Here is a 21,994-nt window from a genome sequence, read left to right on the forward strand (position 1 = left end):
GGCCAGGGTGCTTTTGTGACACAAACTGACAAACGTTGTTATAAGTGTGCAGGGATTGGAATTGTAAGGGTGGAATATGTCCTGGAGGTAGGATTATATATATAATGACTTTATGCTCTACGATACAGGTTTTACAGTACAAGTTCGCACAAGGTAACAATGTCCCTGTTTATTGCAACGTTACTATGGAGCGTGAGAGCAACAATATTTACTATTTACTAGACAATAAGCTGTTCAAAGATGGGGAATGAACTGACAATCTATTGTAGACCTTTTTAATGACTTGAAACCTATCGTCCCTATTCTGGGACAAACAATTAAGTGTTGCTACGCGATCGTCTATTTATGGCAACTAGATTTGGTCTTGAGGGAAAAAAGCAGCTGACAGCCTGACACAGTATTGCGCCATGGGGGACCCCGGTAAATGGAATATATAGGGTTTAAGTGGATCAGTATAGGAATACCTTGCTAAGGGCCTGACCGTAATCACCCCGGTTGATTTCTCAAGAACGCAACGAAAACTGCAGCACGGCTGAAGACCGTCGGTCTAGATCTGATGAATGACGCAAATGTTTTGGAATGCGACCGAATGTATAAACCGGTCAAGGACACGACACCCCTGCAGTGGTGTAAAGTAACTAAGTACATTTACTCAAGTACTGTACCCATTTAGGGCGGGAGCCCCTATTTGTAATTGTACCTTTCAGGACGGGATCCCCTTTTGGGGTTCCTGTTGCTATGTACAGTATATAGCAACACTTATGTTTTTGTCATTTTTGAATAAATATTTGAAGTTTTTCAGAAAACTTAGGTCAGGATTTAGAAGGCGTTTTTAAAATCGGCCTCAGGTCTTAATGGGTTAAGTCAAATTTTGAGGTAATTTTACTTTACAGGAGTACTTAAAATTTTCAGTACTTTTACTTCTACTCCACTACATCTCAGAGGCAAATATTGTACTTTTATTCCACTACAATTATTTGAAAACTTTAGTTACTTTGTAGATTTTGATTATTATTACAAAACCATCCACTTCAGCCCTATATACATCGCAACACATTGTGAGCTTGAGATTTTTTAGACATTTGAAAACTTGAAATGGGATAGTCTGCATAATGAGTAGTTTTACTTTTGATACTTTAAGTACATTTGGATGCCAATACCTTTTGAATTCCGGACTTTCACTTGTAACAGAGCATTTCTACATTGCAATATTGATACTTTTAGGTAAACATGTTGAGTACCTTCCTTTTCCACCCTTGTGCCGTCAGGACATGAAAAAACGAAACAAAACAGAAAAACGACAACATACAAATCTTACTAATCTTTGCTGTCTGCCCGACAGCAAAGATGTGTGATATGATACAGACACACTGTGCAGCATCGGTTTGAGCAATATGTACAGGAATAATTACAGTTTCAGGTGCAATCAAGGACGTGTCACCCCCCTGTACCTTCAGGACATGAGAACTGCAGACTCACTCCCCACCGCAGTCTGACTCTACCTCACCCCTTAGCACTCCTTATTCCTTGTCAGGCTATGGAATGCCTATGAACATAAAAAACAACTTAATACGTCCTAAGGTTGATATGAGCATCGAATCAATGTTTTATATATGATGTTTTTGCACATGCATTCCGTAGGGCTAGACCACACATGGGCAAATGACATCATCAACTTGCGACGGGCATGGTCCCTCTTGAGTAAAATATGAACTGTTTCTAAAATAAATGCAATATTTTAGTTATAGAGGGCAATTATAATGTATAAGGCATATTTGGCTTATTAGCCAGGGATCCTTTTAACCACTTGAACCCCCAGCATCCCTATAGGCTCTATTCACAGCAGCCATATTATGAAGACATTCACAGGTGTTACCAATGATACTAATGAAGGCTCTGTTCCATTCTGGTCAAACAGAGTCAGGGTGCTGATATTGTGCATATCTACAGTTGGGGTCCAGAGACCCTCATGGGCTTCCAAATGGCCCCTTACAGGTGTGTAACTCTGAGAGTGTACCAAATGGACCCGTAAGGGTCTCAGAGTTATGGGGGTCGTGGAAACCACTGTGCTACACTAAATGGAACAGAGCCTTCATTAGTATCATTGGTAACACCTGTGAAGGAACTGATAATATGGCTGCTGGGCATAGAGCCTATTCTGGGGGGGTACGTTTGCCAAAAATAGCCGATCTACAAGCTCACAGCGCGTTGCAAGCCCCATCTCAAAATATTTTGTTCCAGGGACCCAGGGACTACAAATGTTCCCTTTAAAAATATATATTTTGAAATATTTGCACAAAACGGTCAATCTTTTTTTTTAAATAGCAGATCTAGCGCTCATAGTGCGGCACTCGGTATGGTGCTATGAGCTTGTATATCTGCTATTTTTGAATAGCCAAAGTATAAAACATGGAGAAAGTGGTTACACAGATGCGTTCCCGGTTTGAATGGGTTAATTTACAAAAGAAAACACGAAAAGTTCAAATGTGGAGATAAAGAGGTTTCTTGGCTGACATCAACGATGTATACTACTCCTACTATATTGCAGGACCTGATCGAGCTGAACCTGACCAACTGCAGCAGCCTGTCGGCGCGCAGCCTCAAGACTCTCACGTGCTTCCGCGACACCCTGGTGTCGCTCAGCCTGTTCGGCTGCACCCAGATCTTCTTCCGGAAGGGCGGGGCGCCGCTGGCGTGCGGCGAGGACGTCGGCGAGGGCGAGGAGGACGACGTGAGCCCCGTGTCGCGGCAGGCGCTGGAGACGGACTTCCACTTCGAGGTAAAAACGACTTCACTATACGTATATATATGCTCCATGTGCGGCAGCCGTATTGTGAAGAAATTGGGCCTCGTCCTTACTTCCTTCACAGGTGTTAGCAATTTCTATGCTAATTAAGGCTCTGTTCCAATTCTGGTTGAACAGAGTCAGGGTGCTAATATTGTGCACTGGAAACACTCTGCTACACCAGTGGGTCTCAAAGTGTGGTCCAGGGACCCTCGTGGTTCCTTGAAGGAGTTCCGAATGGCCCCTTACGGGTGCGGGTCCATTTGGTTCCATTTGTACACTCTCAGAGTTATGGGGGTCCTTGAAATTAAAAAGGTTTGAGAACCACTGTGCCATGCTAATTGAAAGAGAGCCTTCATTAGTATCATTGGTAACACCTATGAAGGAAGTGAGGAAGAGGCCCAATTTCTTTCCAATATGGCTGCTGTGCATGGAGCCTGTTCATTCATCGTCTCTGTACAATCGTTATTATATCATAATAAAATAGACATAATAATTTGACTTCACTATTTTGTAGTGCCATTGAAGAGCCTTGCAGACAGAGGTCATGCAGCCTGCATGGATGTTTAAACATGTAGCTTTTATTCACTTCTTAAGAGATATAGATATATGTTTATTTTTATTTATTATTTTGTTTGTATTCATTTGGCTTCTGCATCATTGGCTACAAAGCCAGCAAAGGAATGTTGTGGGGGAAATACAATAAAACCTCTAATTTACAATCCCCAGGGATTTTATCCATCCATAGTGTTGTGGAATAAATGTACACGCACTAATTGTGATAATCGTGAAACCGTGATTATTTCCCTCACTATAATCGTACTATCAAAATCCGTCCCACCTCTTGTTTGGGTATCGATTTGGTTTTATGTATGTGTCCAGCTTTATATATATATATATATATATATATATATATATTCCCTTTAAATTTAATTTGCCAAGCATAAAAGGACTTGTCTTTTAGTTCTACTGGATCTCTTCTTCACTAGTCCCTCATCATTTTAGTTTAGTTTTTTATTTGTTGACGAAATTGTCAACATATGTAGTTTTGGTCGTCATAGATTAGTTTTGATTGAGTTTTTGTCAGTGAAAAAAGGTAGTCGACGAACGCTTTTCTTCATAGTTTTAGTCGACGAGATCAACACTGAGATTCCCACCCCCTACTGAATAACACCGCAATGACCTCTGCGTTTTGTCGCAGGGCTTCGAGCGGCTGCGTCTGCTCAACCTGGGCGGCCTGTCGGACGAGGTGGACGCCGAGGCCCTGCTGCGGCCGCTGCGGGCGCTCACCTCGCTGGACCTGTCGCGCGTCACGCTGCCGCGCACGGCCTTCCTCGCCCAGTGGAAGGACCGGCTGGTGTCGCTGGTCCTGTACAACATGGACCTGTCCGAGGAGCTGGTGGCCACGCTGGTGGAGCTGACCAACCTCAGGTGAGCAAAACCGGCCCGTCGGTGTGGTATGGTTTTAAATCAGTGGTGGAAAGTAACTAAGTACATTTACTCAAGTACTGTACTTGAGTAAAATGTTGATGTGTTTGTACTTTACTTGAGTATTTCCAATTTCCAATACTTTTACTTCTACTCCACTACATCTCGGATCCAATATATTGTACTTTTACTCACACGACTTAGTATATATTGCACGGAGGTGTCACTCCGTGCATAGACAACTGGAAAACCAGAAAATCCGTGCATAGCCGCCTCGCATCTCCCCCATTGACTAAACCGCGCAGTCTCAAGGGAACTGGAGCCACGTTGAGGGACCACCGAGCGAGCTAAAGCGAGCGAGTTGCCGTCCCGAACGTTGCGACGTTCCCTCGTGCCTACTCAGTGCCGTTTGAGTTATGTACCGATAGGCACAGAATCGTACATTTTGTTGTGGGGACTGCTCTGCTTCCGGGTTTTTCCGGGCTGCAACTGGTTACGCCCACTGTGGGACTCGCCGTGCATATAATGAATAATAATAATAATAATAATAAACCGTCCGTGCAATGTATAATATATTCTGTGAGATCAGGCAGAAGTTTCACTGCACATTTCTAATTGCTATTCTCAATTTGGCCACCAGGTGGCATACTGTGACAGTGACCTGCAATGAGTTGCACACTGATATCATTGAGCATGAGATGGAGATTCCAGAATATAATTTTAAAGTGTTTAATGTGTCAAACGCACTCACGTGCGCTGGGTGTTTTCCCCCCTATGTTTGGCAAGTGCATATTGGACAATACAGCAAAATGTTATACCCTTAAGGTTATATCCTCATATGGCATGAACTGTAAAGAAAATGTTGTCACACTCTAGCAACTGTATATATTACATACGGTAGAATATTAAATGGGGACACATTATCTGTGAAATGAATCATTTAGCTAGAACGCCTTGTGAATAGAAGCATTGGGTGTTTTAAGACACTGCGAGGTTTCATATAGCTTCATAGGGTTGTGAAGTGATAAGGCTCTGATGAAAGATGACAGCTTATTTTATATAGGAACAAAATGCATTGCATATAAGAAGAAAAAAACATGCCAACCTATTAAAATATATGTACGGTTAGAGATTCAGGTTGGATTGGTCGGTCAGTCAGTCTGTCTGTGTGTCTGTTTGCCTGTTGATCTACAAGCTATTTTCACTACTTTTGTGCTCCAGGGTGATGAATTAGGACATTAAAGGAGGAGTTCACCCAAAAAATGACTTATTTTCTATCAATTGCACACCCCATGAAGCCTTGAATCCATGGATTTTTTTTTTTTTGTCGCATTCCTAAGCTAATAATTTGATTCCCGTGTCTTACCGACTAATGTATCCGGTAGGAGACACAAAGTAGATTATTGTCTCCTACCGGAAATACACCCGGTCATCAAATTATTAGCTTAGGAATGCCACAAAAACTAAAATAAATCCATGAATTCAAGTCTTCAGGGGTGAGCAATTGATAGAAAATAAGTAATTTTTTGGGTGAACTCTTCCTTTGATTTACGAAAACACATTTAAAGTTGAAGCATGGAGATATGAGGTTTCTGCCCGAAAGCAACGCTATGCAAATGCACATGGGAATTGTAGGAACTCCGAGAAAATCCGAAACAAAGAAACATGTGGTATATGAAGACACGTCTCTTGTAATATCATCCGTCCACGCAGGCACCTGGACATCTCCAGAGAGAGCAGGCGTAACTCCAAGTTCAAGATGACCAGGAAGTTCCTGACGGTCATCGTCCACAGGCTGCGCTACCTGCTGTCCCTGGACATCTCGGGTCACGTCATGCAGGACAACTGCACTGTCCCTCGCTTTGAAGACGCCATGGGCAACCCCAGGTGAGTGCTGCTCAAACCTCATGGATTTCAAGCAGAGGTGGACAAAACACTCACATTTGGTACTTAAGTAAAAAGTGTCAATACTGCAATGTAGAGATACTCTGTAAAAGTCCGGAATTCAAAATTGACTTGAGTAGAAGTACAAAAGTATTGGTATCAAAATATACTTTAAGTACAAAAGTAAAAGTACTCATTATGCAGAATGTCCCATCACGACGCATTGTAAGCTTATAGATCGGCCATTTTCAAATAGCCGAAATGTATATAGGGCTGAAGTGGTTAACGTATGTTTTGTAATAATAATCAAAATACACAAAGTAACTAGTAACTAAAGTTTTCAAGTTGTGCACTGTGAGCTTGCAGATCGGCAAAGAGCTTCGGTGTAGAGACGGTAAAGAAATGTGCAGCCCTAGTATAGACCCCTGGGGGACCCCAGTCAGCTAAGAATGTACATGTAATTGGTCATATGCAATGTATTACATTTTGAAAGTAACTTCGCCAACAAAGGCAAAACAAATTCAAAATTGTCAGTCAAATATTACGCAAGTTGAGAGGACATAAATGTATTTCAGTGTTGGTGATCCATTGTTGTTGTTTCCTGGTCTAGCATTGAACCATGCAAGAGCAGCATCTATCCGTTCCAGGAGCTGGCCAGGCCGCTCCAGTTCCTGGGTCTATATGACACCACTCTGTGTAACGTTACACACATCCCTGCATATAAGGTACACTCTTTGTAATGTTCACATAATGTTCTCATGATTTTGGTGACCCCCCCCATGGCAGGGGTCATTGCCATGTTGGCTTTAGCCTGGCATGGGCAGACTAGTAGCACTGCGTAGATATTAGTCTGGAATCTCCGTGTGGAACCTGCATTTCCGAGGGGCAAATTAACCCGTTAAGACCTGAGGCGATTCTTAAAAAAAAAATCTAAATCCTAACAGTTTAAAAAAAAAAAAAAAATCTAATATTTTTTTGATTGCATAGTGGGCCCTGATTGGTCCCTCTCAACTTCGGAGGGAGAGAAATCCAATCTCTATTTAGAGGAGCCAGACCTAATCTGCCAAGGGCAATTTTCTTTTGCATTGGAGCTTCATCTGGAACCAGGCTATGTTGCTTGTGGTGGCCATTTTATGTCAAAATTCAATTTTTTCGACAAACATACAAAATGACCGGACAATAATATTACCAGAAACGCATACAGAGATAGCCCTGAATGACCATAACAGGTCATAACTGAGAGTGTACAAATGGAACCAAATGGACCCATTTGGTTCCATTTGTACTCTCTCAAGAGTTATGGGGGTCCTTGCAAATGAAACGTTTGAGAACCACTAATACTAGTGGACTCATAATGTGCCATAGTTCAGTGTCATACATGTTCTAAAGAAAACCTGGAGACTTGACATGCAGTAATTGGGTATTATGATCAAAATAAGAACATGGTGTGTAAAACAGAACATCTAAAATTTCCCACGGACAAGGCACGGACACATTTGTCCGTGTACGGACATATTGATGACCCCTGCCCCCATGGCCATTGCACTAGCACCTCCCTTAGGCCAAAATGTACGATTGCATTCCTATAATCTATTAACTGCCGTTAAGAATTTACTAGATGAAATGTATCGATTTTCAATTAATTGAAAAAAAAAGTTACAGGTATGTAGTGTGTGATCTCAAATGTGAGCTTACCATAATCACAGTAATCCTTAATCATATTCAAACCATATTCAGGGGCTTTTGGAGGGAAATTAGACTCCATAGAGCTGACGCTCGTTAATGTTATATACATCAAGGCAATTATGTTTCTGCACTCATTTTCGTTTTTTTCGGACAAGAAATTTCCTTTTGGTCCTAAAAAACTCCACTTCGATCGTTAAGGTAATCAACTATCAATTAATGAATTCATTGATAATTTGCACCCCTAATCCTTCCGATGTCCGAACTGTTTTTTTTTCCTCGCGCAACTGGTGTTCTGGTGTTTCCTCAGTAGCGTGTGTGTGGTATTGTGTCTTTGTCAGGTGACTGGGTCTAAGAATGAAGAACAGGTCCTGAATGCCATCGAGGCGTACACAGAGCACCGTCCTGAGCTGGCACACAGAGCCATCAACCAGCTGTTTGACATCGCCCGGATACAACACTGTAGCCAGCTGCTGAGAGCTCTGCAGGTCTGACACACAACCTTTTATAAAACCACTACAAAGCCATCAATATAATGTATTATTATTATTATTATTATTATTTTTGTAAAGTTATTTTTGGGGCTTTTTCTGCCTTTATTAGACTGACAAGAAAAATGGGGAGAGAGATGGGGGGGTGACACGCAGGCAGCAAAGGTTGTCGGGTTCGGGACTCGAACCCGCGGCACACTGTCAGGCTGGATTACCAACCTAGGTGCCCAGACGGCTATGCCAGCCGCCCGGGTCATGATTTATTTATTATTATTATTATTATTACTCTCCGCAGGAGAGTATTGTTTTCACTTTCTAAATATGACACACCGATTGGTCAAGCCTCACGTGACACGTGACAATACGGTGAAATACTGTATAAATACATGGCGTCACTTTGACGGTGTCTCTGCCACCGTCAAAGTGAGGTAAGACAGGAACCATCACGAAATGGCTGCATGGCTGATACATAATTGGCAGATAGGACAGATAGGACACTTATATAGACAGGAGGGATATGACACTTACACAGACGGATAGGACACTTACAGTACACAGACAGGATAGGACACTTACACAGACAGGACGGATAGGACACTTATACAGACAGGACGGATAGGACACTTATACAGACAGGACGGATAGGACACTTATACAGACAGGACGGATAGGACACTTATACAGGCAGGACGGATAGAACACTTACACAGACAGGACGGATAGGACACTTACATAGACAGGAGGGGTATGACACTTACACAGACAGGACGGATAGGACACTTACAGTATACAGACAGGACGGATAGGACACTTACATTATACAGACAGGACGGATAGGACACTTATACAGACAGGAGGGATAGGACACTTACACAGACAGGAGGGATAGGACACTTACATAGACAGGACGGATAGGACACTTATACAGACAAGACGGATAGGACACTTATACAGACGGATAGGACACTTATACAGACAGGACGGATCGGACACTTATACAGACAGGATGGATAGGACAGTTAGAACATAAGAATTAGAACATTCCCAACATTCTCAACACAAGTCTGGTAAGAGTGAGGTAAGACAGGAACAATCACGAAATGGTTGAGAAATGGCGGATACTGTAACAATTGGATAGGACACTTACACAGACAGGACGGATAGGACACTTACACAGACAGGACGGATAGGACACTTACATAGACAGGACGGATAGGACACTTATACAGACAGGAGGGATAGGACACTTATACAGACAGGACGGATAGGACACTTATACAGATAGAACATTCCCAACATTCCCAACAGCGGAGAGTTGTGCTCCGAGGAGCACTTTTTCTAGTTTAATGTTGTTATTAAAGGTGGTGTAAGTGAATATTTGTTTTGTTAAAATAATATGTATTCTAATACAAATTAAGTTTAATTTGTTTTAATAATAATATGTATTCTTATAGTAAGCATGTCTATTATGTCTTCCATAGTGTGTGTTCAGTAACAGAGGTCTTCCTGTATTTCCAGCTCTTTAGTAAACAGAAAATACACTGTCAGGTCAGGATACCAATTTTATCCAATCAGGAGAGAGAACTCATACAAGGATACAGGATAAACAAGTGGAAGGGATGACATAAAACTGTATAAAATTGTAACCGGAAGCTGATAAATTTCATCCGATATCCGTAGTGGGTGAAATTTGTAACCCATCTGAAAATGTATATTCTGTTATAGTTATTGCTGAACAGTCACTGAAAATAGCCGATCGACAAGCTCACACCACGTTGCAACGCGGCACGTAGTGAGCTTATAGATCGCCTAAAGAGATTTGGTGTAGAGGGAAACAAGGATGGGGCCTAGTATAGACCACTGGAGGACTCGGGTCAACGGAAGTATATATAGGGTTTAAATGCGTCAATTGGACTTTGTAAAAATCTAACACTTCTCTCTCCCTTCCTTACAGTTGGTGATCGCGGCGCTAAAATGCCACAAGTACGATAAGACCATTCAGGTGACGGGCAGCGCGGCGCTCTTCTACCTGACCAACACAGAGTACCGAGGCGACCAGAGCGTCCGGCTCCGCCGCGAAGTCATCGAGGTGGTACTGAACGGAATGGAACACTACCAGGAAGTCACCGTGAGTCTGACACACCCACCAGCACCCCCACATCCTGATAGGCTCTATTCACAGCAGCCATATTATGAAGACATTCACAGGTGTTACCAATGAAGGCTCTGTTCCATTCTGGTCAACCAGAGTCAGGGTTGCTGATATTGTGCATGTTGGCTCACTGTAAACACTCTGTTACACCAGTGGGTCTACAGTTGGGGTCCAGGGACCCTCATGGGCTTCCAAATGGCCCCTTACAGGTGTGTAACTCTGAGAGTGTACAAATGGAACCAAATGGACCCGTAAGGGTCCATTTGGTTCCATTTGTACACTCTCAAAGTTATGGGGTCGTGAAAACCACTGTGCTACACTAAATGGAACAGAGCCTTCATTAGTATCATTGGTAACACCTGGGAAGGAAGTGATAATATGGCTGCTGTGCATAGAGCCTATTCTATCACACCAACCCGATCGCCAGAGGAAACGTTCTCATTGAACGTTTTTCAGCGTTTCTCAAAATCCGTGCATAGACTACTGGAAAACCACAAATTCCGTGCATAGCCGCCTCGCATCTCCCCCATTGTGACTAAACCATTTCGGAGCCGCGCAGTCTCAAGGGAATTGTCGCTTTGTGAAGGACCACCGAGCGCGCTAAAGCGCGCGAGTTGCCGTCCTGAACATAGCGACATTCCCTTGAGCCTACTCAGCGGCGTTTGAGTTACGTACCGATAGGCACAGAATCGTAAATTTTGTTGTGGGGACTGCTCTACTTCCTGGTTTTTCCAGGTTGCGACTGGTTACGCCCACCGTGGGACTCCCCGTACATATGCACGGAATTTGGGGGTTTCTAGGCGACTATGCACGGAATGACGTGCACAAATCCGTGCAATGTATACTAATTCTCTGGCGATCAGGCTGATCACACAGCCATTTGCAAGATTTACCTGATACTAAGCTTGCCGCGGTGTCCGGTGTAACCGGTGTGCGGTCCCAACCGGACCCAATGGGGGTCCCCACATTATTTTGGGAGGGTCCCCAGATGATTAGCTTAACTCTTTGCCTGCCACCGACGAGATTTCCCATCGGATTCTGCTCGCCTGCTGTCGACAAGAAAGACGAGATTTAGTTTTTTAATTGTCTTATAAAAGATTGCGCTGTTCTCTTTGAGAGAGAGAGATGAAGCAGGGACCCCCTCTATATTGTATAAAAGTGTGTTTCTCCTTTTTGGTCTGCTCTTTTTTCCCGCTACACCTATACCTCTTTGCCAAAAATAGCAGATCTACAAGCTCACGAGGCGTTGTGAGCTTGTAGATCTGCTATTTTTGGCAGTTCTCCTCAGAAAAGGGATGCTAGGGTTCAAGTGGTTAAGGTAAAAGAAAAAATCATATCACACAAAGATTTGGCGGACCCCCTGTAGTAACCCTGAGGACCCCCTAGGGGTCCCGGACCCCCTGTTGAAGACCCCTGGTGTAAACAAATGAAGGGACAGCTCCAGTTACATGTTTATTTCTCTGGACGACGACCAGTGTTCCCCTTTGTGTTGACCAACAGTCTGACAAGCGATCATAATATATATGTTCTGTGGCCAGTTGGGGAGGTGGGAAAGACGTGCATTTTTGACGGTATATGCTGTTCTCAGCGTGCCTTCGACATGGAGAGTTACCTCGCGGGTGTTTTTCTTTCTTCCTCTGAGCGACGGCTACAGATCCTGTTTGTGTGTACACACAGTCTGACGATAGATTATTAGATCTACGTTTTCTGTGACCAGTTGAAAAGGTTAAATAACACGAAAACGCTGGCAGTGGGTGAGTTTATGAATGTATATACTCTGGCAGTTAAAGAGTTAATGTGCAACATTGTTTCCTCACTCAACAACAGTAAACAAACTAGCACAGTATAAGTGTAGGCCTATACAGGGTATCTTCACATTTCTAAAGTTACAATTTAATGACTTTTGAGACCTTTTAACTCTTTTAACGCCATCGACGCGTTTTCGAGTCAAATGCTACTTAACCCACCCACGCCATCGACGCGTTAGACACGCTGATACAGTAGCTTTTTCATTGTTTAATCTGTGATCACGCTGTTCTGTGTATTTTCCACCATCAGTTTATTTTTTTGTTTACTTCACACTCCCCCGGATCCAGATTCATGACACAGAATCCGTTTCCGGTTCTCGGAAGCTTGAAAAGTGTAATTTTGGGCCAGAATAGGGAAAAACACATTTTTTCACACGGTATAAAAACCTAACGGAGAGCTCCAGTTCTATTTTCTTTGGTCTGGATGACGATCGTCGTGTATACCAACGATCTGAAACCCGATCGGCGAGCGGCGAAAACGTCATATCCGGATATGACGTTTGGACTGTTGGAGCCTGTTTGGGGGGGGGGGGGGGGGGGGTCGAGTGAGTGATCGATCGAGAGGTCGATCTGCTGCTCTCTGCTGGTCGATCTGTCGTGTGTGTTTAAAAACGCAGCCAGACAAACGATTTGAATGTAAATAACAATTCTGTGACCGGTTGAAACACGAAAATCGCTGGCACTGGGGGAGTACTTTATGAAAATACTCTGGCAGTCAAAGAGTTAATATGAAAAAGTTCAAATATGATTATTTTGGGGGGTTGTGGCCTGAAAACTTTGATAACCACTGGTTTAATGGATATCAAACTGGGGGGGTCCTTGAAATGGAAAAGCTTGGGAATCAATGAATGCTCTAACCCTCGAGGGTGTGTACAGTCAGTAACGGCATGTTGAACGCCTCGTCTTCAGGTCCAGAGGAACTGCTGCTTGACACTGTGTAACTTCAGCATCCCAGAGGAGCTGGAGTTCCAGTACAGCAGAGTGAACCAGCTGCTGCTCAACATCCTGGAGCCCGCCCGGCAGGACGAGTCCATCCAGCGCATCGCCGTGCATCTCTGCAACGCTCTGGTCTGCCAGGTGGACAACCAGCACAAAGAGGCCGTGGGCAAGATGGGCTTCGTTAGGGTAAGGAAGAGTGTATAGCGTTCGATAGGCTCTATTCACAGCAGCAGCCATATTATGAAGACATTCACAGGTGATACCAATGAAGGCTCTGTTCCATTCTGGTCAAACAGAGTCAGGGTTGCTGATATTGTGCATGTTGACTCACTGGAAACACTCTGTTACACCAGTGGGTCTACAGTTGGAGTCCAGGGACCCTCATGGGCTTCCAAATGGCCCCTTACAGGTGTGTAACTCTGAGAGTGTACAAATGGAACCAAATGGACCCGTAAGGGTTCATTTGGTTCCATTTGTACACTCTCAGAGTTATGGGGGTCTTGGAAACCACTGTGCTACACTAAATGGAACAGAGCCTTCATTAGTATCATTGGTAACACCTGGGAAGGAAGTGATAATATGGCTGCTGTGCATAGAGCCTATTGGTTTGTTGGTTCGAAGCAGTGTTGATTTCGTCGACTACAACGATGACGGAAAATGTTCGTCGACTACCCTTTTTCACTGACGGAAACGGAATGAATACTAAGCTACGATGACTAAAACGAAATATATTGACAATTTCGTCAACAAATAAAAACTAGACTAAAATGTTAGGGAGGGTCGAGGGGAGAAGAGATCCAGTAGAACTAAGACAATGTTTGCAAGTTTGGTTGCGCTCGGGGGTTGTGCTCCGAAAATAGCAGATCTACAAGCTCACAACGCGTCGCGCTGCGACGCGTTGTGAGCTTGTAGATCGGCTATTTTCAGCATGCAACCAAGTGTAAAATGAGCCATTACGACGCCATCAAGGCCCACCAAAATACATCTTAGTCGACTAAATACGAAACTAGACAAAAACGACAACGTTTCAGATGACTAAAATATGACTCAAACTAAATGGAATTTTATTCAAAAGACTATGAATTTGCTGTCAAAATTAACACTAGTTCGAAATGTTGTTGAACCGATCCTAAAAATGGATCCGTAAAACATTTCCTTTCTCTCCTCAGACGATGTTAAATCTGATCCAGAAAAAGCTACAGGACGGAATGGTGAGTCTCTTACTCCTTACTTAGGATTTGACTAGATCCCCGACCGATATAGAGTTTGGTCAATATGTTGGTCATTATTTGAGTTTTTCGATCTTCCAGCTTAAAAAAAACATATATGAATAATAATCTACAAAACGTTATATGTGTTTATTTTCATTTGTTTGCTCATAAGTTAAATGTTCTCAAATAGAAGCTTTAATCAAATAGATTTCGAGATTTTGCCCTTTTTTATATGGGTAAAAAAAACCCAAAAATCTGGTCTCAGCCGGGCTTAAGATTTGACACCATACTGATCAAAACACGAGTGTGTTTCCCCTTTTTTTGTTATATCATTACAGTATCCGTTCTAGTAGAATCTTGTTGTTTTAGGATGTCGGTAACGTCCTGTGTTTGTGTGTGTGTGTGTGTGTGCGTGCGTGCATGTTGATGTCTTCAGTGTGATCAGGTGATGGAGTTCTCGTGGAGCGCTCTGTGGAACATCACAGATGAGACGCCAGACAACTGTCAGATGTTCCTCAACTGTCGGGGAATGAACCTGTTCCTGGAGTGTCTGAACGTTAGTGCTGTCTGCTCACTTGTGTTTGACCACATTTAAACCGGGAAAGCATCTGTGGAACCACTTTAACCATTATTTTATATGGCTTTGGCTATTTTTGAAAAATCGTGATAATATGTGTCTATATAAGTCTTTGAATATACAGTATCTATTTTTTAAAGCGAGCATTTTTTTTACTGCTGCTATTGCTTCTGGGGGTCCCTGGAACAAAATACATATAATTTTGGGGGTCCTTGACACGAAAACGTTTGAGAACCACTGATATAGAAACATTTTGCAGAAAACTGTTAGGATTTAGAAGACATTTTGTAGAATCGGCCTCTGGTCTTAATGGGTTAACCACTTAGGATTGCCAGCCGTCCCTTGAAATACAGAATTATCCCTTATTTGGGAAACAAATTTTTATGTATTTATGCTTGTTATCCCTTTTTCTCCCCAATTTAGTTGTTTTGCCAATTGATTCCTCCCCACACAAATTTAGTGTGTTGTCACTGCCGTATCCTACTGACTCACCTACCAGTGAGGTGCCCCCACCGGGAGGGCGTAGAGCCTCCGTCCTACTCCTCCCGCCCAACACTCCCTGCTGACAGGCTCCGCCCCCAGCACGGGCCAATAGGCTCTATGCACAGCAGCCATATTGGAAAGAAATTGGGCCTCTTCTTACTTCCTTCACAGGTGTTACCAATGATACTAATGAAGGCTCTGTTCCATTGTGGTCAGGGTGCTGATATCGTGCATGTTGGCTCACTAAAAACACTCCCTTTCGGTTCCCAAATGGCCCCTTATGGTGGGTGTGCAACTCTGAGAGTGTACAAATGGAACCAAATGGACCCGTAATGGCCTATTGTGTTCGTACAGACAACAAAGCCGGATGCACCACGGTGGATTTCGAACCCACAACCTCAGCGGGCAGCGACTTTACCACTGCGCCAACCCGAACGCCCAACGTGTCTCTTATTGACCTGATAAGGGAGGAGTTCGTTATTTTTGGGAACCAAAAATCCACCCGTCCATTATTTTTCTTGGAAATAAGGGACGCCTGGCCGACTGTCCCTTATTTGAATTGCAGGTAGTTGGTAAATGGCAACCCTAGTTCTCACTTATGCTCACTATTAGAATGCTAGACCCTCCAGAAAAAACGCGGGCAAAAATCATCTCTTTGTTGGCTCAGAGACTGTCTCAGAGGGGGAGCCGTGCAAAGCTACAAAAGAGATTTCAAACCGTGGCTACTGTTTTTTAGCATGCTAACATCCCCCACTTGTGTGCAGCCTACCTCGTTCATGTGTTTTCCTTCATGTTCTGGTTTCAGGAGTTTCCTGACAAGCAGGAGCTGCATCGTAACATGTTGGGACTGCTGGGGAACGTAGCAGAGGTCCGCGCTCTCAGACCACAACTCCTCACCCGACAATTCATTTCTGTGTTTAGGTAAGAGCAGTTATATTCTGTAATCTAGGCTTCATACCGTACTTTCCCGTGACACGGCAAGTGTCATTTTCAAGATAGAGCGGTCATCTTGAGCTCAAACGGAAGCTTATGAACTTCGGACGTTTTCTGAATACAAGTGAGACAGTGATATAATAATCTTATAATCATCATCAATAATCCTCTTTGTTGGGGCGCCGATAGGCTCTATTCACAGCAGCCATATTATGAAGATATTCACAGGTGTTACCAATGATACTAATGAAGGCTCTGTTCCATTCTGGTCAAACAGAGTCAGGGTGCTGATATTGTGCATGTTGGCTCACTGGAAACACTCTGTTACACCAGTGGGTCTACAGTTGGGGTCCAGGGACCCTCATGGGCTTCCAAATGGCCCCTTACAGGTGTGTAACTATGAGAGTGTACAAATGGAACCAAATGGTTTGGTTCCATTTGTACACTCTCAGAGGGGTGGGGGTCGTGGGAAACCACTGTGCTACACTAAATGGAACAGAGCCTTCATTAGTATCATTGGTAACACCTGTGAAGGAAGTGATAATATGGCTGCTGTGCATAGAGCCTATTGTCAAGTGTTTAAAAGGACCCTGGCTAATATATGCCTTAATATATTATAATTACCCTCTGTAACTAAAATAAAATAAATCAAACACCTTAAATATTGTATTTATTTTAGAAATGGTTCATCTTTCACTCAATGGGGGCAATGCCTGTCGCAAGTTGATGATGTCATTTGTTCATGTGTGGTCTAGCCCTATGGAATTTATGGAATGCATGTGTAAAAAAAATCATATTCAAAAATATTGATTTGATAGACAGACAAACAAACAAACAGATTTGACAACACATGGACAAATAACATCATCAACTTGCGACGGGCATTGCCCCTATTGAGTGAAAGACTATTCCTAAAGTAAATTTTACATTTTTAGTTATAGAGGACAATTATAATGTATTAAGGCATATTTGGCTTATTTAGCCAGGGATCCTTTTTAAGGTACGTACCACATAGGCTTTGATGGCTCACAGCGCAGCGCGTTCCCGGTTTGATTCTCAGCGGCAGATTTATCCCTTCACTCGCTTCACCTTCTCTGTTCTGTCGGGAATTAAAAAAAATACAAGAAATAATCGTCATTATCTTTGATGAGAATTTGTCAAGCAGACAGTAGCACATCTCCATAAGCACGTTGGCCCAGCCCTAGGCCCGCACAGTCTTCTCATGTGGTGTGTCTCCGTTACCGGCAGTGATCTGTTGGAGAGCAAGGCGGACGGCATCGAGGTGTCGTACAACGCGTGCGGCGTGCTCTCACACATCATGTTCGACGGGCAGGAGTCGTGGAGCATGGAGGAGCCCACCAGAGACTCCGTCATGGACAAGATGTGGGAGGCCATACAGAGCTGGGATGTCACCTCTAGACGCAACATTAACTACAGGTGACTGACGCCCCCCCCCCCCCCCCCAAGCTCCATCCCGGGTCCGCCACAGCTTAAAACGTGCGCGGATAGGCCTTGACGGAACACTATGCAATAAAAAAAAAGGATTTCTTAAGTCTCGCGACTTATGTTTTTTTTTTGTTTTTTTTGACAATGTTCTGTCACTATGAAGTCACTATGATATGATCTCACAAAAAAAAAAAAGCTATTAAAATATGCGATCTAGCGCAAGGCCTATCCACGCACGTTTTAAGCTGTTTTTCTACTGTACCATTCATCCATCCAAGACATCACAACATCATAGAAAAAGGTAAGAAAGCCTTAGTCCAAAATTCCCCTTTAAGACCTGACCGAGGCTGAGGATTCTACAAATGCCTTCTAAATCCGTTGTTCTCACACTTTTTCGTAATTCAAAATGATTCAACATTCTTCAAGATTTTCCAAAAATGTGGTTATAATAGCAGACAGAACCTCGCGAGCTTGTAAATCTGCTATTTTTGAATAGCCATCGCTAAAATCTAAAATAACACAGATTCTTTCCCGGTTTTAATGGGTTAAAACAAGTCATACGTAAGCTGTTTTGGTAATGTAATTAATAAGATAAGATTGAATTAGTTATTCATTATTCTGCCTTGCTTGTATAACTCTTTAACTGCCAGAGTAATAGTGTAATGGTGGTACAATTTTCTGGTCGTGGTAATCCGTTAGCCTGGTAAACCCTCCCTCCGGAAATCTCATTTCCATTTGATTTCAGGAAGGAGTCTGGCATGATTGCTCATTCTGCAATATTGGCTGTGGGCTGGAGTTGGGCGGGAGTAATACCGTTGACTGACAACCCCTTCAACCAATGATCGTTTTTCCCCTTCAGCCAATCAGCAGTTCATTTTGACGAGCTCCAGACTATGTGACGCAACGGGACTTTTGGGACGGCCATGCCGAAAATAGGTTGCCTTATTGGGATACATGCGTGTCACTCCCCGCCCCTGCCGGTTCTCTAAATTTATATTTTTAAATAGGCTCTGTCATGATTAATTGACCACATATATGAAGTTAAACAACTAAATTCTATCCAAACGATATGTTAATAGTAAATTCCGTGCCTCAAAAAAGAAGTTTGAGACCGTTTTAAGAATGAAACTAAGAAGTTACGGCACTCGGACAACAACAATGGCTGCCGTTCGTCTTTTGTCGGCGGCTCTCAGGCTGCACTCGGCTTCATTCGGGCTCACTCGAACTCGCCACCTGATTGGCCAACGTAAGCTGTCAATCACAGAACGATGAGCGACGACGCTGATAGGCGCGGTTAGTTGGTGATTTCGCTAGAAACTCCCCAATATCGCAGAATGGGCGTTCATGCCAGACTCCTTCCTGAAATCAAATGGAAATGAGATTTCCGGAGGGAGGGTTTACCAGGCTAGTAATCCGTTGCATAGCTGTGGCCTGTTGAATGTGGCTTGTTTTTGCCGTAAAGCAACAGGAACGGAGATAAAGCCATTTTCCCACAGGAAATAAACAGGAAGTAAAAGTAAAAAAAACACGTTTAAAAAAAAAAAAAAGACGTCAGATCCAGGTCTGTCGTCACCTGGCAGTGAAAGCATCATTCATAGGGTAGCGAACAGCGCCAACTAGTGGAAAACCACTAAAAACACAAATCTCGTCATTCTCGTCGGTAGCAGGCAAAGAGTTAACTAAGAAAACATCTCATTTAATGCCAAGTAACAGATTTTATATATATGATATATATATATATATATATATATATATATATATATATATATATATATATATATATATATATATATATATATATATAAACCGGACTGTTGATTAGCCTACTTACCAGGGAACAAGACAAAGTAGAGTTGTATAGCCTTAAAGGCATAGTATGTAACTTTGCTCTGTGTTTACATTACAAAACAATATTATACAGCACATGTTTTACATTTCCCTCTATGCTAGCAGTCATCAGCCACAGGAGTAGTGTGGTGGGCGGCGTTTACCTGCCCCATCTGTACATGGTGTTTTTCTTTGTTTTGGTAAAAAAAAAAACACATACATAGTATGCCTTTAAAATAATGCAGAGATGCCATTAGTATTTAGTGTTAAACTGCTACAATCATAAATGGATCACAAACGGCAATCAAACGGCAATATGTTGGTGCAGGTACCAAAGAAGAAGCATTGTTGTTAATGGTTACACTGTAAGATACAGCAGAGCTGTGCAGACTGTGAAAAAAAAACTAAAATCTATAGGCTCTATTCACAGCAGCCATATTATGAAGACATTCACAGGTGTTACCAATGATACTAATGAAGGCTCTGTTCCATTCTGGTCAAACAGAGTCAGGGAGCTGATATTGTGCCTGTTGGCTCACTGGAAACACTCTGTTACACCAGTGGGTCTACAGTTGGGGTCCAGGGACCCTCATGGGCTTCCAAATGGCCCCTTACAGGTGTGTAACTCTGAGAGTGTACAAATGGAACCAAATGGACCCGTAAGCGTCCATTTGGTTCCATTTGTACACTCTCAAAGTTATGGGGGTCGTGGAAACCACTGTGCTACACTAAATGGAACAGAGCCTTCATTAGTATCATTGGTAACACCTGGTAAGGAAGTGGTAATATGGCTCTGCATAGAGCCTATTCCGCAGTATTGATTTTGTGTGCATGAAGTGTTCATACTAAAGATTTGGGTGACACCATGTGGTGACTGCTTGTCACACCAGGTGTGTTTTTAATAACATAATCCAGAGTTCCATTCCTGTTACTGACTAACAAGCCAGTTGCGGCAGCTAGGGCTGGGCTATCTGGACTAAATATCACGATTTTGTACCAAATACATTCATATCGATATTGTGATGATAACACTCCTGAAATTGGAAGTGATAACACAAAGAAATGAGCAGACGGGCATTGGAACTGGAACACTATAAATTTTAAGCTGATACACGGGTACTCTCTCCTGATGTATTGTCTGTCTGTTTGAGCGCTGGAGAGAAAGGGAGACCCCTGTTACTGAACAAACACGCTATAGCAATGATTACTATCACAATGTAGAGCTTTAACCTTTTAACAAAAACTTGTTTCAACCAAAAGAATATCACTTACACCACCGCTTCTCCATTATGACCACAGATATGCAAGAAAAAAAAGGGTTTTCAGCTGGTCTTTAAGTACTGCATGTAAATGATCGGTCTCTCTCCTCAGGTCATTTGAACCAATCCTACGGCTCTTACCACAGAGCATTGCGCCAGTCAGCCAGCACTGGGCCACGTGGGCGCTGTTCAACCTAGTCACTGTATACCGTGAGTATGAACAGCCTAGTCACCATTTACCCTGAGTATTAACACCCTAGTGACCATTTACCACAACCTAGTCACCATTTACCCTGAGTATTAACACCCTAGTGACCATTTACCACAACCTAGTCACCATTTACCCTGAGTATTAACACCCTAGTGACCATTTACCACAACCTAGTCACCATTTACCCTGAGTATTGACACCCTAGTGACCATTTACCACAACCTAGTCACCATTTACCCTGAGTATTGACACCCTAGTCACCATTTACCACAACCTAGTCACCGTTTACCCTGAGTATTGAGTTACCACAACCTAGTCACTGTTTACCGTGCATATTAATACTAATAGTAATAGTTAATGTTAGGGCACGTATGCACATGCACATGCACGCACACGCACATGCACGCGTATGTGCACACGCACACGCACACGCACACGCACACGCACACGCACACACACACACACACACACACACACACACACACACACACACACACACACACACGTCTCTTCATCGCTGTGACATTTAACTCATTGCGTCTTCTCTTTTTGGGGTCCAGCGACCAAGTATTGTCCTCTGCTGATAAAAGAAGGTGGTATAGTACTTCTGGAGAAAGCCCTGGAACTGGATAGCTCACAGGAGGAGACCAAGAGCATGGCAAGGTATGAGGACCAAAAATATATTATGTTGTTCATCATCATCATGGCATAACTACACAACTGAAACCTCTGCCAAAGTTTAGCTGTGCTTTAAAAAGTGTCTACAAACTCTTTACAAACCCCTGACAAAAGCATGCTTTCCTACATATTGTCACTGGAAACCTTGTATATCCAAAACAGGTAATTTTCAGGAAATGGGATAAGAAAATAAGCTGTG

General features: G+C 43.0%; 1 protein-coding gene across 1 annotated transcript in view; it reads left to right on the top strand.

Moving 5' to 3' along the window:
• Window positions 1-21,994, top strand: part of zer1 (zyg-11 related, cell cycle regulator) — a 33,883-nt gene that overhangs the window by 9,250 nt on the left and 2,639 nt on the right. Inside the window, exons 4-16 of the mRNA XM_084046912.1 lie at window positions 2,549-2,779; window positions 3,987-4,216; window positions 5,927-6,100; window positions 6,708-6,822; window positions 8,122-8,268; window positions 10,226-10,399; window positions 13,141-13,356; window positions 14,340-14,381; window positions 14,818-14,937; window positions 16,247-16,362; window positions 17,623-17,811; window positions 21,019-21,116; window positions 21,678-21,780. Of these exons, the coding sequence (XP_083903038.1) occupies window positions 2,549-2,779; window positions 3,987-4,216; window positions 5,927-6,100; window positions 6,708-6,822; window positions 8,122-8,268; window positions 10,226-10,399; window positions 13,141-13,356; window positions 14,340-14,381; window positions 14,818-14,937; window positions 16,247-16,362; window positions 17,623-17,811; window positions 21,019-21,116; window positions 21,678-21,780 (1,955 nt within the window). The remainder of the gene's footprint in view (window positions 1-2,548; window positions 2,780-3,986; window positions 4,217-5,926; window positions 6,101-6,707; window positions 6,823-8,121; window positions 8,269-10,225; window positions 10,400-13,140; window positions 13,357-14,339; window positions 14,382-14,817; window positions 14,938-16,246; window positions 16,363-17,622; window positions 17,812-21,018; window positions 21,117-21,677; window positions 21,781-21,994) is intronic.

Source organism: Gymnoscopelus microlampas, assembly GCF_963454915.1.
Source record: "Gymnoscopelus microlampas genome assembly, chromosome: 21".
NCBI lineage: Eukaryota > Metazoa > Chordata > Actinopteri > Myctophiformes > Myctophidae > Gymnoscopelus > Gymnoscopelus microlampas.